Source organism: Dryobates pubescens, chromosome 9, assembly GCF_014839835.1.
Source record: "Dryobates pubescens isolate bDryPub1 chromosome 9, bDryPub1.pri, whole genome shotgun sequence".
NCBI lineage: Eukaryota > Metazoa > Chordata > Aves > Piciformes > Picidae > Dryobates > Dryobates pubescens.
Window position 1 is genome coordinate 12,986,046 of NC_071620.1, and position 15,570 is coordinate 13,001,615.

Sequence of the window (15,570 nt, forward strand, 5' to 3'; positions counted from 1 at the left end):
ACTTGAGTAACACAGAAGCAGGGCAGGAAACGTGACAAAATGCCGGGAGGCTTGGCAGAAGCGTGACCTGAAAATCAGCAGCTTCTCTGGAAGGATGACATATTCATCAATGAACTGGAAGAAGGGACAGAGTGAACCCTCAGCAAGTTTGCTGATGATAGAAAACTGGGAGGAGTGCTGGCACCCCATCAGGCTGTGCTGCCATTCGGTGAGACCTGAACAGGCTGGAGAGTTGGACAGAGGGGAACCTCATGAAGTTCAACAAGGGCAAGTGTAGGGTCCTGCCCCTGGGGAGGAATAACCCCCTGCACCAGTACAGGTGAGGGGTTGACCTCGCTCCAAGGAGAAGAACCTGGGAGTGCTGGTGGACAATAAGTACCCCATCAAGCAGCAGTGTGCCCTTGTGGCCAAGGAGGTCAATGGTCTCCTGAGGTGCATTAAAAGGAGCATGATCAGCAAGTCAAGGGAGGTTCTCCTTGCCCTCTCTTCTGCCCTGATGAGGCCCACATCTGGAGTTCTGGGTCCAATTCTGGGCTCCCCAGTTCAAGAAAGGTAAGGAGCTACAGGAGGGAGTTCAGTGGAGGCCTTGATGACGCTGAGGGGCTGAAGCATCTCTGTGAGGAGGAAAGGCTGAGAGACCTGAAGCTGTTTAGTCTGGAGAAGAGCAGCCTGAGAGGGGAGCTTCTCAATGCTCATTAGTATGTATAAGGTGGGGGGCAAGAGGATAGGGCCAGACTCATTCACTGGTGCCCAGTGCAGGACAATGGCCAGCAGGTACAAACTGGAACCAAGGAGGTTCCATCTAAGCAGAAGGAAAAAATTCTTTGCTGTGAAGGTGCTGGAGCCCTGGAGCAGACTCTCCAGAGAGGTTTTGGAGTCTCCTTCTCCAGAAAGACTCCAAACCTACCTGGATATTGTGATCCTGGGCAACCTGCTGTGGGTGACCATTCTTTAGCAGAGGAGTTGGACTAGATGATCTCCAGAGGTCCCTTCCAATCCCCACCATGCTGGGATTCTGTGATGGGTATGAGGTAGATGGTGAAATGGACATATTGTCCAGAAATAGCAGGAGCCTTCAAAATCTGAGCATCTGCTTTGGGGAAGGAAAAGGTAAGGAAAGACCTTCATCCACTGGTTGTGATTTATACTCCAGTAGTGCTTAAAAACATGTGTGGAGTTTGGGTGCTGGCTGCATCAGACACCCAGTAAGGAGCAGCAGGCTCTCTGGGGTGAGGACCATCCCAGGTAATGAGCCTGAAGAAGAGAAATATGGAGGGATTGATGCAGCATCACCCTAGTGAGGCCACCGACAAGGATGGACCCCTTGTGCCAACAGACCTCTCTGTGTGGTAAAAGATCCTTCTCTCCTGAGCTCCTGCAGACAGGTTAACCTTGCAGTACTGGATTTGAGTGTGCATGAACGAAAAAACTGTTAAAAACTTCAGCAGATGGAGAACATGCTCCTGATGCCTGGCTGGTGTCCAAGCGGCGCACCAAGGGAAGGCAACCGGAGGCAACGCTTCACTGGGAAGCTTGCAGCTCATCATTTATTCCCTAGAAATGGCAGTTCCAGAGCAGCTGAAACTGCTTGCCAGTGTAGGCTGCCCCCTCTCAGTGGTTTCCACCATTATGAAAAATGCCCAATGATTCCCGTGTAGCAACATGAAGGTTTTTTGGTCTGCTCAGCCCATCATTTCCCTGGCCACATCATTTGCAGAAGGCGTTAACGGAAGGCAAGAGATTAAAAAAAATGCATGTGGAGAGGAAATGTTTGGGGTTTTTTTGTTATTTTAAACTTTGGGCATGTCATTTGATTGTGACCATGTCCTCTGCTCTGCCACAAGGTGAGATTTAAAGCCCAATCTGCTGTTTCCTTGGTACAACTTGGTTTTGATTCTTGTTTCTCCTCTACTCTGTGAAACAGCTGAATATCAACTGGAGGGAACCCAGGAGACTCCAGCTGGCTAAGTGCTTTGCTATGTGTTCCCATTAAGGTTATGAGCCCTTTTCCCTGGACAACACATGGTCCAGATGTTCCCCGCTGTGAAGAGCTTTGGGGAAGCTCTTCTCCTCTTCTGGGTCCAGCCCTGTAAGTGCCACACCAGCATCATTTCCACAAGGCCTGGCTCAAGCTGAACTGACTTTGATTTAGATTTCTTCAGTGAAATGATGGGATGCACAGTGGCTTTGAAACACCTCCAAGGATGGTGACTGACCACCTCCCTGGACAGCCTGTTCCAGTGTTTGAGAACACTTTTAGTGAAGAAGTTTCTTCTGATAACCAACCTAAACCTCCTCTGGTGCAACCTCAGGCTGTTTCTTTTCATCCCATCACTTGTTACTAGGGAGAAGAGACCAATATACATGCCTTGCTCCAACATCCTTTCAAGGAGTCATACAGAGTGACAAGTTCTCCCCTCAGCCTCCTTTTTGTCCAGGCTCAACAACTCCAGCTCCCTCAGCTGCTTCTCACAAGACCAGTTCTCCAGACCCTTCACTAGCTTTGTTGCCCTCTTCTGGACCCACTCCAGAACCTCAATGTCCTTGAAGTGAGAGCCCCAAAACTGAAGCCAGTATTCCAAGTGTCACCAGAGCTGAGTCCAGGGGGCCAGTCACTTCCCTGGCCCTGGCTGTTGTCTAAATTTTGGGTTCTCACCAGTGCTGACTACTAATTTAATAATATTAATAACTAATTTGTAATGATAACAACTACTCCAATAATATCAGTAACAATAATGGTGATGATGATAACAACAATAATATCAGTAATAACATCAACAGTATCATCACCATCATCATCACCACTAAAGGGAGCTGAAACATCTTTTTGTTTCAGTTACCAAACTGAAGCAAAACACCTCTTTCTGCTCAGTCTCACAGCTGATGATTATGAGCTGGCCAACATCACTATCAACTTCCAAACCATTAAGCTTCTTGAGCTGACAACTATTTTAACTCATAAAGAGCAACCTAGAGTAATTTTGCAGGCCTGGAGAGCTGTGTATTAGCTCTGTTCAGCTGGAACATATTCAGACTCCTACTGACATGTGTCAGGTAACATAGATCTTAACCAAATCCTCTGGCTAATCTCAGTCAGCCCTAATTAGCAGGTCTGGCGACAGAAAACATTTCGTGTGACGCTGCCGCTGCATCTCAGTCCAGTCACAGTCACCAAAACAGGTCCTCAGGAAGCAACAAAAAGCTAACCCACATCTCTTGGTATTAAAGGAACTGAAATGTAAGGAAAGGAGTGGGTCAAAAGGAAAAGGCTTCTTAAAAAAAGATTCCCTCTTGGGTTCAGTAATGAGTTTCACATGGAAAGCCACTTGCAGGAGGCTGTGTGGAATTCATTAAACAATTAAAATGTGCAGGGGGTAATGAAACTGGATCCTTCTGAGTGCATCTTGTAACAGAGGTTTTCTCCCTGACATTAAAACCCACCTCAAAACAGAGGAGAAATTCAGGGCTGTTAAACTCCCTGTGTGGGTCCACTGTGAGAGGGAGAAAAGTGAGGTGGGATGGTATGTGGGGAGAGGACAATGGGGCTGTGTGGTCCCTCCATTGCCACACAGGAACCCAGAAGGGATTTTCAACAAGAGGTGGTTTTGCAAGCCAGGAAAAGAAACACATGAAGTCAGTCACCACTCTCCTTGCTGGCAGTGGGATCTTTTCTCTCCTTTCTTCTCCATTTCACAGCAGAAATCAGTCTGATTTTTCTCTGCTCTTCAAGTTGACCATCTTTAACTTGTTGTGTTTTAAGGAATGGTCCATGTTCCCTCACATTTTAACAGGAAAAAGGAAAATTCATGTGAAACACCACTCTCCATGCCCATTTGGTCTCCAAAAAGGAGTTTCAGCACTCAGAATCATAGAATTATTTAGGCTGGAAGAGAACTTTTAAGATCATGAAGTCCAACCATTAACCCAGCACTGCCAAGTCCACTGCTAAACTATGTCCCTCAGCACCACATCCACACAGATTTTCAATCCTGCTAGGGGTGATGATTCCATCACTGCCCTGGGTAGCCTGTTACAGGCCTTGACAACCCTTTTTGGAGAAGAAATTGTTCCTCATGTCCAGCCTTAAACTCCTCTGTTGCAGCTTGAATCTGTTTCCTCTCATCCTGTCATGTGCTACAAGGAAGAGACCAACAGATACTTGTGCAGTACGAAAAGGGACCTGTTAGCTGAGTCATAAAAGAAGGGACCTTTAAAGGTCATCTAGTTCAACCCCCCTGCAGTCAGTAGGGACATCTGCAACTGGAGCAGGTTACTCAGAGCCCTAGACTAGCTGACCTAGAATGATGATGGGGCATATACCACCACTCTGAGCAACCTGGGCCAGAGTCTTAACCACCCTCAGATTAAAACATTTCTTCCTTCTCTCTAGTCTGAATCTCCCTCTTCTGGTTTAAACCTTGTCCTGTCACAACAGGCCCTGATCAAAATTCTGTCCGCAGCTTTCCTTTAGGCCCCTTTAAGTACGATGAAGGCTCCAGTTCAGGTTTGTGCTCAGGTACAAGAAAACAAGCAGAAATAATCAATTTCTGAGTTCCTTCCACTTTAAGAAGGGGGTTTCAAGTGCTGTAGTACAACTAGGCTATTTCTAGGATTTATTTCCCTTCTCTCCCCTCTCTGCCCCATCTCCACTTTCTGTGTTCAACACCACTGCATTTTAATGAGGAGATGGAGTGGAACCAGCTGCCATCCCCTCCCTTACACATAGCCTAATTTTGAAGAATCTTCTTAAGCCAGGTTGGGATATGCCTTTGTTGTTCCTGCTCTGAGCATGTACACATTACTCATGGCAAAGGGAGATCAGAAAGCTAAAGCATCATCTAAATAAATGGGAAAATAATTAGGTTTGATTTTCAAAGGCTCAGCTGTTGGAACCCGTTGGTAATTTATACTCTTTCTTCATTCCTGTACAGCTCAGACTTTCTTATCATGCAGGACACCAGTAAACGAAAGCAAATGTTTCCATGGCAGCCTGGCTGTGGCATCTCTGCAGCCCTACATCAAATGGAGTTGCCATAGGCTGCAGAGCACATGGAAAGCCGGAGTCTCTGAAAGCGTCACTGGTGTCCCCTGTTCTCGGTGGGTGGGGGTCAGCTGAGGTAGGAGAGGACTGGTTGGACTCGATGATCACAGAATTACAGAATGGTTTGGGTGGAAAGTGACCTTAAAGATCATCTAATTGCACTCCCCCTGCCATGGGTGGGAACTCTCTCCACTACACCGGGTTGTTTACAGCCCTGTCCAACCTGGCCTTGAACGCTTCCAGGAAGGAGGTATCCACAACATCCCTGGACAACCTGTTCCAGTGTTTCACCACCCTCACTGTAAAGAATTTCTTCACAATATCCAGTCTAAATCTACCCTCTTGCAGCTTAAAGACGTTCCTCCTTGCATTATCACTACAAGCCCCTGAAAACAGTCCCTCTCCGGTTTTCTCCTAGGACCCTTTCAGCTACTGGAAGGCTGCTATGAGGTCTCCCCAGCCAGAGCTTTCTCTTCTCCAGGCTGAACAGCCCCAAGGATCTTAAAGGCCTTTTCCAATCCTAATGATTCTATGATAGGTAAAAATACACTGTGTTTGGGGTTTACATCCTCCTGGGACCTGGGCATGTGATGAACCTTCTCACTCATGGAGACTTCATTTTCTTAGTACTGGGTTTCTCCACACCCTCAGGTGATTTCAGAGTAGCCTGAGTTGCAAAATGGTGAGATGCATTGTTTCCATACATTCAAAACCAGGGTTATAATATGGACACAGGCAACCAGGGGCAAGCAATGAATCCAGGTTGGGAGATGAAGGGCTGGAGAGCAACTCTGTGGGGAAGGAGCTGGGGGTGCTAGTGGGTGAAAAGTTGGGCATGACAATGTGCACTCACAGCCCAGAAGCCAACCATCTCCTGGGCTACTCCCCAGTGGTACGGACAGCAGGTGGAGGAAGGGGATTCTGCCCCTCGGCTCTGCTGAGACCTCACCTGCAGTGCTGGGCCCAGCCTTGGAGTCCTCAGCACAGGAGAGACATGGACCTGTTGGAGCGGGGCCAGAGGAGGCCACAACAATGATGTGAGGGCTGGAAGCCCTCTGCTGTGAGGACAGGCTGAGAGAGTTTGGGTTGTTCAGCCTGGAGAAGAGAAAGGCTTCTGGGAGACCTGGTGGCCTTCAGTACATAAAGGAAAGATGGGACAATCTTTTCCATAGGGCCTGTTGTGGTGGGGCAAGGAGGGACAGGTTTAAACTAGAAGAGCAAGATTTAAACTAGATAGGAAGAAATCTTTTACTATGAGGGTGAAGAGATGCTGGCCCAGGTTGCCCAGAATGGTGGTGGATTCCCCACCCCTGGAAAAATCCAGGACAGGTTGGATGAGGCTTTGACAGGTTTGGATTGGATGACTGTTAAAGGTCCCTTCCAACCCAAACCATTCTGTGATGTCTTATTTAAGGTTATATGAAATCATTTTGGCTCTTGATTTTTCCTTAGTTCTCCAAACCAACAAATGCAAAGTCTATCTCTGGCTTGCTTCACAAGGAAGTGCTCAGCTGCTGCTCTGCAGTACAGTTTTGGCCACAACTGTGGACTTGGTGCATTTCTGATCCTGATACTGGGTATAAAAGCACAAGGGAGAGCACAAAGATAGCTACTTCCACCAGGGGTGGACATCCATCTGGAAATCACTCTGAGCAGAACAAGTTAACTCCTCTGACTGAGCACACATTAGAATCCTCCAGCTTCCTCATGACATGGGAGAAACAGAGTCACCCTTTGACAGAGTGCCGGGGCAATCAACTGTGCAGTCAGTGAACCACAAATACTTCTGCTCCAAAAGCCAAGAGCTGTGCCTGGACAGGTGAAGCACCACTTGGTGGCCATCCTGCCTCTGAAAGGAAACACTTCTCTTAATAAGCTCCCTGCTGCTATCTGTAGGCTCCCAGAGAAGAGCAAACGTGAGGGTACAGATGGTAACACTTTTGGTTTATGGGTTTGAAGGAGGATGACTGAACAGGTTGGGTTACCTCCTTAACCTTGGTGTGGCTTGGAGTGTCTTACTGGATGGAAGACTGTGTCAGGATAGACACAGCACAGAGGCAGTAACACTGAGGGACACCTCAGGAGGAAACTTTTACCTGGCATTTACTTCAGATCCTTTCACTGAAGGGACACCAGATTAGATGAACCACTGTAATGCTCAGCTTTGAAGTTAGCTCCACTACATGTCCCCCTGTAGATACATCTCATACAGCATGAAAAACTCCGCAAAATGCTGGCCCTGAGACACATTGAGAGTTACAGAAGAAGGTGGTGGAGATGCTCTGCATTAAATATGAAGAAAGAGGGGCTCCTGAAACAAAGGACACCAAGGAGGGTAATGGATTAACCAAAGATGCCTCAAAAATATCTCCAGAGATGCTCCATCCATGAGTAGAGGCAATTTGGGCTGTCAGGTCATTAACAGGATGAACACATAATTGATAAGCTGTAGGTTGTGCTCTGCTTGAGAGCAATAAGCTCCTTTAAATGATATTAATATTTCACATCCATAAAAGCCTCTGTCATTTGCAAAGCACTGCATGGAGTAACTGATGGATTCAATAATCATCCCAAACTCCCAGACCAGGGAATGCAGTTCTGGAGAGATAAATAACTGGCCCACATCCCAGTCAAGACTCACTGTCAGAGTCATTACTCTGCTCAGAATCAGAATCACAGAATCATTTTGGTTGGAAAGCACCTTTAAGATCATCAAGTCCAACCATTATCTAATTCTGCTAAGGCTGGTGCTAAACCATGTCCCTCAGCACCACATCTCTGCATCTTTGAAACACCCTGAGGATGGGGATCCAAGCACCTCCCTGCGGAACCTGTTCCAGTATTCGAGGACCCCTTCAGTGAAGAAGTTCCAACCTAAACCTCCCCTGGTGCAACCCGAGGCTCTTTCTTCTCATCCTATCAGTTGTTACTTGGGAGAAGAGACCAACACCCATGTGGCTCCAACCTCCTTTCAGGGAGTTGAACAGAGTGAGAAGGTCTCCCCTCAGCCTCCTTTTTGTCCAGGCTAAACAGTTCCAGTTCCCTCAGCTGCTCCCCATATGTCCTGTGCTCTAGACCCTGCATCAGCTTTGTTGCCCTGCTCAGGACATGCTTCAGCACCTCAGTGTCCTTCACCTAATGAGGGCCCCAAAACTGAACCCAGTATTCAAGGTGAGGCCTTACCAGTGCCAAGTACAGGGTGAAAATCCCTGGTCTTGCTAGGTTTCTAAGTTTCTGGTCCTTTGAGATGACATTGCTTTGCAGCTTTCAGTGAGCAGATGCATGACACCCAGACAGAGATGGAAGACAGGAGCTGACAACAAGGTGACATTTCTGAATCATGCCTACTGTCACATCCCTATGCCAGGCCACCATCCACACCAGAAGGTGCAGTCAAGTGGATTAAGCACAAGGAATGGAAATACTCAACATTGGATTGCCATGTGTGCTTTGTCGCTCTTGGCTTTCTTTTAAGCAATTGAGGCTGAGAGACCTGGGGCTGGAGAAGGGCACCCTGAGAGAGAATCTTCTCAGTGCTCATGAGCTGAAGGGTGGGAGGCAAGAGGATGGGGCCAGACTCTTTTCAGTGGAGCCCAGCAACAGGACAAGGGGCAACAGGCACAAGCTGGAACCCAGGAGGTTCCATCTGGACATGACGAGAAACCTTTAACTTGAGGATGATGAAGCCCTGGAACACAGAGGCTGTGGAGTCTCCTTCTCTGGAGAGATTCCAAACCCTGCCTTGACATGATGCTGGGCAATGTGCTCACAGAACCATACTTCACAGATATGGTGGAGAAGGCCATAAACCCCACCACTCTCGCATCTACTTGCTCCTGACTTCCCCTTTGGGTTTCTCTGATCTCACAATGGTCAGAATTACTGTTAGGACCATGCCTCAATGTTAGTCTAGATTCATCAGAGTACTAAGGAAAGTAAAAGCCTGATGGGATAAAATCTTTGTTGATGGCCTTTGCTGCAAATAATTCATCTTCTGTGCTCTGCTGTGGGATGTGGTGACATAAAATTGATCCACAATCTCTGGCTGTTCCAGCAACTGCTCATGATCCCTCATCCAGCTCGAATTTGTGCAGTATTTTCAACCTCCAGAGAAAACAAGAAGCACTTCTGTGCTTGGCATTGATGAAGTGGCAGGTCTTTCATTCTTTTACCTAAGTCAATAAGCTAATTTCTACTCTTTTCCTTCAGACAGGATGAAAAAAAGAAGCCAAAAAGCAGCTCACCTCAACCTCACAGGCGTATTCTGATCCATCCAGGAGGGTCACTTTGCACTGCATATTTTTTGGCTTCTTGACAATCTTCAGAGGAGACTTGGACAGTTTGCTAGATGATGACTTCTGAGAGAGCTTGTCGTCCTCCAGCTGCTGGTATTCCAGCTGTTTGGCACTTGCAGCAGCAAACTCCTGTTCTTTCTCTGTGGCCTATGAAGAGAAAGCAAGTAGACTTTTTGAAGGAAGAGGAACCAATTGCACCATGGACCACACCACCCACCTTGCACCCAAGGTCTGTAGTGTGTCTAAGTGTGGGGCTCGTGTGAGAAAGATCTTGATGTAGGACAGAGCTGTTGTTAGCTACAGAAAAGATTTCCCATATTGCCCACATTCCTCCCAACCTTCTCTTCTCACTCCAAAATAACAGAATGGTTGGGTTGGAAGTGACCGTTAAAGGTCACCCCTTGTCCTGTCACAACAGGCCCAGATTTTTTATCAAATCATAGAATTGTTTCAGTTGAAAAAGGCCTCTCAAGACCATTGAGTACAAACACTGAGCTAGCACCACCATGCCCACTGAACCATGTCCCAAAGTGCTGTGTCTGCAAGCTTTTTGAACACATCCAGGCACAGTGACTCCACAACCTCCCTGGCACCCTGTAAGTACTGAAAGGTCTTTCCATCTCTTTTCCAGGCTGAAGAACTGCAACCTTCTCTGCCTGCCCTCACAGCAGAGGGTTTCCAGCCCTTGCATCATTGTTGTGGCCTCCTCTGGCTCTGCTCCAACAGGCTCATGTTTCTCCAGTGCCGAGGACTCCAGAGCCAGACCCAGCACTGTAGGTGAGGTCTCACAGAGCAGAGCAAAGGGGCAGAATCCCCTCCCACCATCTGCTGTTGACACTGGTGGGGATGAAGCCCAGGATATGGCTGGTTCTGGGCTGAGAGCTTTCTACTGGCTCATGTCCAGGTTTTCACCCACCAATACAGTCCCCTGACTGAGGACATGGACCCCCCCACAACGGTGTGAATGTGCAGTGGGCTGCTGGGATGCAGGGGATGACAAAAGGTTCCCTGAGCAAAGGGTTAAACAAGAGGCTGGGAGCCAGGAGCCTGACACCTTTGCTGTGCAACTGGCTAGGTAATGGCTGCTAAATAGAGGATGAGTGACTGAGTTCTGCTCCCTCCGCATGCCTGGCAAGTCCCTTGAGCTGTTGAGAAGCGGCTGCTGTTTGAAAGGCAAATGTCCTGCAGGAGAAAGGGGCAAGAAGAAACAAGTTCTCTTCCTTCTGCTTAGGTTTATTTGTGGATCAGATCACGTGAGGAGTGGCCATGATGGAGCACAGCCCATGGTCCTCAACAAAGCAAGATGAATGCCAGACTTGCTCCACAGTGGTTCACCCTTCCTAGCAACAGCCCTGTGCCACAGCCATAATCCCAGCATGGTGGGGTTTGGAGGGGACCTCTAGAGACCACCTAGTCCATCCTGCATGCTAAATCAGGCTCACCACAGAAGGTTGCCCAGGATCACAATGTCCAGGTGTGTTAAGAATCTATCTAGAGGAGATTCCACAACCTTTCTGGGCAGCCTGCTCTTGGGCTCCAGCACCTTCACAACAAAGAATTTTTTCCTCATATTCAGATGGAACCTCCTGGGTTCCAGTTTGTGCCCATTGCCTCTTGTCTGCTAGCTGGGCATCAGTGAATCTGGTCCCATCCTCTTGATCCCCACCCTTTAGCTCTTGATCAGCACTGAGAAGATCCTCTCTCAGGCAGCTCCTCTCCAGGCTAAACAAGCCCCAGGTCACAGTATCACCAAGGTTGGAAGAGATTTCAAAGATCATCAAGTCCAACCTGTCACCACAGACCTCATGATTAGACCATGGCACCAAGTGCCACGTCCAAGCCTCTCTTGAACACCTCCAGGGATGGTGACTCCACTACCTCCTTGGGCAGCACATTCCAATCATGAATCACTCTCTCAGTGAAGAACTTTCTCCTCACCTCCAGCCTAAACTTCCCCTGGTGCAGCTTGAGACTGTGTCCCCTTGTTCTGGTGCTGGTTGCTAGAGAGAAGAGACCAACCCCCTCCTGGCTACAACCACCCTTCAGGTAGTTGTAGAGAGCAATGAGGTCACCCCTGAGCCTCCTCTTCTCCAGGTTAAACAACCCCAGCTCCCTCAGCCTCTCCTCATAGGGCTTGTGCTCAAGGCCTCAAGGTCTCCCAGCCTGTCTTCCTCACAGACATGTTCTAGGTCCCTCAGCACCTTTGGAGCCTCCACTGAACTCTTCCCAGTAGCTCCCAGTTTCTCTTGAACTGGAGAGCCCAGAGCTGGACCCATTACTGCAGCTGTGGCCTCATTAGGGCAGAGTAGAGGGATGAGAAGTCACCCTGCTTCTTCTAAGTTTTGAGTCTGAGAGTCTCCAAACAAAAGCTCAACTGGAGTTAAATAATAACTAATGTAATGTTAAAATAAAATAAGATACAATAAATAAAATAAGATACAATAAATAAAATAAGATACAATAAATAGCATCTTTCTGTTACCTCACTACAAGGAAAAAACAAACCTTTTTTGGCTCTGAATGATTTCAGTGTGTTAAGCAATAAGCATTGCTGGAAATAAATTAATCCTCCACATCTGTTTCCATTCATTGTACCTAATAAACCTTCATGAGAATGGAGCAAATCCATCCAAAAGCTTTAATCTGCTTTGAGAGCAGTGTAACATTGCATCACATAACCCCGAGATTCCATGCAAACATGCCACCTCCTTCCCCTCTGCCTCTGGGTGAATGAACAAAAGAGGAACTTGGTGATGAGCTAGCAGTGCTGGGTTAATGGTTGGACTTGATCTTAAAGGTCTCTTTCCAACAAAGCACTTCTATCACCACTATTTTAACTTGCCAGCTCCCACCAAAGCCCCAGCAAACTGCAAAGACCTGTGGCAAGATCCACACTCCTCCATTCCCCACAAGAAAGGACACAGCAAAGGCCTCCTGGGCTTCCTTTGGTGGGGAAACAAGAAGAAATTGGGACTGCAAAGATCAGAAAGCAACATAAAAGCTGCTTTCAAAATCCACCTCATCCCCTGAGCCATGGATGTTCTTCCTCAGGAGCATCCCATTGCCAGCTGGCTCTTCCCCACTCTTCCCTGACCCAGCGCCAGCTGGAGTATGTTCTCCTTCCAGCACTGAAGGACTTTCTCTTTCCAGCACTTGGAAACAAGTTCAGTGTCTGGATATCAAGGTCCTCACAAGGCTGGTGGGAGATGGAGGCACAGAGTATGTCAGTGGATTAGCTGCTCATGAAGCATTTAATGCTCACAGGGGCTGTGATGAGAAGAGGGTGTCCCTCCCCAGGGTTCACAGAAGGACTTGAGGCAAGCTATGCCTCTACCACCGACGTGGGCAGATGGCAAGCAGTCCAACCTACTGCACCCAAAGGAAAATGACCATAGAATCACAGAATCTGAAGTTCAAAGGGACCTCAAGCATTATCTGGTCCAACCTTTTTTGGGGAAAGCACAATCTAGACATGATGGCCCAACACTCTGTCCAGCTGAATCTCAACAGTGTTCAATGTTGTTGGACTCCACCACTTCTCTGGGGAGATTATTTCTATGGCGAGCTGTCCTTGTGAAAAATTGTCTTCCAGTGACCAACTGGAATCTTCTGAGGAGTGATTTGTCCCTATCACCCCAGAGCTTTTCCATGTGACTCCTTATAAAAAAGGAGTCTCCCATCCTCTTTGTAGCCAGCTTTAACTACTGGAGCACGGTGAGAAGGTCTACCCTCAGCCTTCTTTTCCCAAGCCTGAACCCAGTTCCTTCAGCCTTTCCTCACATGGCAGCTTCCCAGTCCTTGGATAATCTTTCTGACCCTTCTCTGGAGCACCTCCAGCCTGTCCACATTTTTCTTGTACAGCAGGGACCAAAACTGAACACACTATTCCAAGTATCCACAAGACTGAAATCACATAATCACAGAATATTAGGAGCTGGAAGGGACCTCTAGAGATCATAGAGGCCAATACCCATGCCAAAGCAGGATCACCTAGGGCAGGCCATACAGGAACACATCCAGGTGAGTTTTGAAAGTTTCCAGAGGAGACTCCACATCCTCTCTGGGCAGCCTGTTCCAGTGCTCCATCATCCTCACCATAAAGAAGTTTCTCCTCATGTTGAGGTAGAAACTCCTGTGTTCCAGCTTATACCTCTTGTTACTTGTCCTATCACTAGGCACCAGTGAAAAGAGACTGGAACCTTCATCCTGACATCCACCCCTCAGATATTCACAAACACTAGTAAGATCCCCTCTCAGGCTTCTCTTCTCAAGACTAAACAGCCCCAGTTCTCTCAGTCTTTCCTCATATGAGAGATGTTCAAGTCCCCCAATCAACCTTGTAGCTCTCCATTGGACTCTCTCCAGGAGAACCCTTTCTCTCTTCAACTGAGGAGCCCAAAACTGGACACAGTATTTCACATACTGTCTCACCAGGGCAGAGTAGAGGGAGAGGAGAACCTCCCTAAACCTGATGGACACACTTTTCTTGATGCACCCTAGGATGCCTTCTTGGCCACAAGGGCACATTGCTGTCCCATGGAGAACTTGCTGTCCACTAGGACTCCAAGGTCATTCTCCATGGGGCTGCTTTCCAGCAGGATGACCCCTAGTCCATACTGGAGCCTGGTGTTACTCCTCCTCAGGTGCAGGACTCTACACTTGTCCTTACTGAATTTCATAATATCATCATCAAGATATCACCTGTTTTGAGGGCCTCTGTGAAGAGCTGGACAGAAGGACTCTTGGATGATTTCCATGTGTCTGACTGAAGAAATCTGCCTAGGAGGGTGCACACTTATGCGTGCAGGTGGCAACAGTGGGAGAAATATCCTGTCCCTGGCTTGTTCGACTCCACGCGTGAGAGCTGCCAAACCACCTCAGCAAAAAACACCCAACACAAAAAGGTGGAATGAATCTTTATGAGGAAAACAGGAAAGCAGCTTTAGGGGAAAGCCCACAACAAGAAGGGCACTCATAAGCCATTTGAAGTTTAGAAGCACCCTCAGCCTATGAGCTCTTATGGATTATGGTGATTATTGTCCTTCATGTGAAGACACTCAGGGACTCAAGACCACAGCAGAAATCCTTTTTGGTTTATTGTTTTAATGATGCTGAGGTTATTTTGTTTGTGAAAGTTCCTGCATGCCTTAAGATTAAGGAAACGTGTCTTGTTTAAAATCATACAAAGGATTTTTCTCTTCTGTGTCTAGAGAACAAAACATGCCAAGAACTGTTACAGAAGATCCCCCAAACTATGCTGACATGTTCAGGCACTTGAGGGACCTTCAGACTGGATTAAGCCTGTTCTCCCTAAAGAAACCTGACATCCTGTTATTGAGGAAAAAAAATGAAAGTGGTCAGTGAAAAAGCCATGCACTCAGAAAACTGCTTTTGAACACTGCAAGCACAGTTGGATTTTCTCCTGAACTCTTCTCCAAAACATTTTGATGCTGTGGGTTTGCAGTGTTTTCAGTGATGTGGACATGTTTCCAAAACTCAGGGTGCTTCAGGTTGTCTGTGTTTTGAGCATAAGTTCTCTCATCTCTATCTCTATGATCGTACTTTACTGTGACAGAGGAAGTTCAACCCCTCCTGAATCCCAGAATCCCAGAATCCCAGCACAGTAGGAGTTGGGAGGGACCTCTGGGATTCACCTACTCCAATCCCCCTGCAGTGAGCAGGAACACTTTCAACTACAGCAGGTTGCTCAGAACCCCAAACAACCTGACCTGGCACCGTTCCAAGGATGGGGCATCCACCACCTCTCTGGGCAACACTGTTAAGGTTCCAGTGTTTCACAACCCTCAGTGGGAAGGTCTCACATATCCCTCCACTAAGACACTTCTTCTATCCAGGGTTCTGTAGACAGCTGCCCACGGGTGATCTTTGGGAGGGATCATGCAACACATGAGACCACCTCATGTCTCCAGAACTACACAGAGATGGACAAGCTTAGTGTCTTTTAGGGTCAGGCTGGGGAGAGGGTTGTGGTTATTTGGGGGTTTGTCTTGTGGGTTTTTTTAAGTTGAAAAGAAACTTGGTGTGGAAAGATGACTGAAGATGTCTGGAAGAACAAAATTAGTAACATTCATGCCTAGGCCTGATGCAATTACAATTTAATTAATACCCTTTTCAGCAGCACCCTTTTCTTCTGGATGAGCAGCCCTGCCTCCCCCAAATGAACCACCTGCAATTTCTGATCTGTTTCACAGACCAAAATTGTCCTGACACAGA

General features: G+C 47.5%; 1 protein-coding gene across 22 annotated transcripts in view; it reads right to left on the reverse strand.

The window, feature by feature from the left end:
* EPB41L3 (erythrocyte membrane protein band 4.1 like 3) overlaps nt 1-15,570 on the reverse strand; it is a 109,692-nt gene that overhangs the window by 55,729 nt on the left and 38,393 nt on the right. For all 22 annotated transcript variants that reach the window (XM_054164136.1, XM_054164137.1, XM_054164138.1 and 19 more), the window contains exon 3: nt 9,286-9,483. In XM_054164136.1, the coding sequence (XP_054020111.1) occupies nt 9,286-9,483 (198 nt within the window). The remainder of the gene's footprint in view (nt 1-9,285; nt 9,484-15,570) is intronic.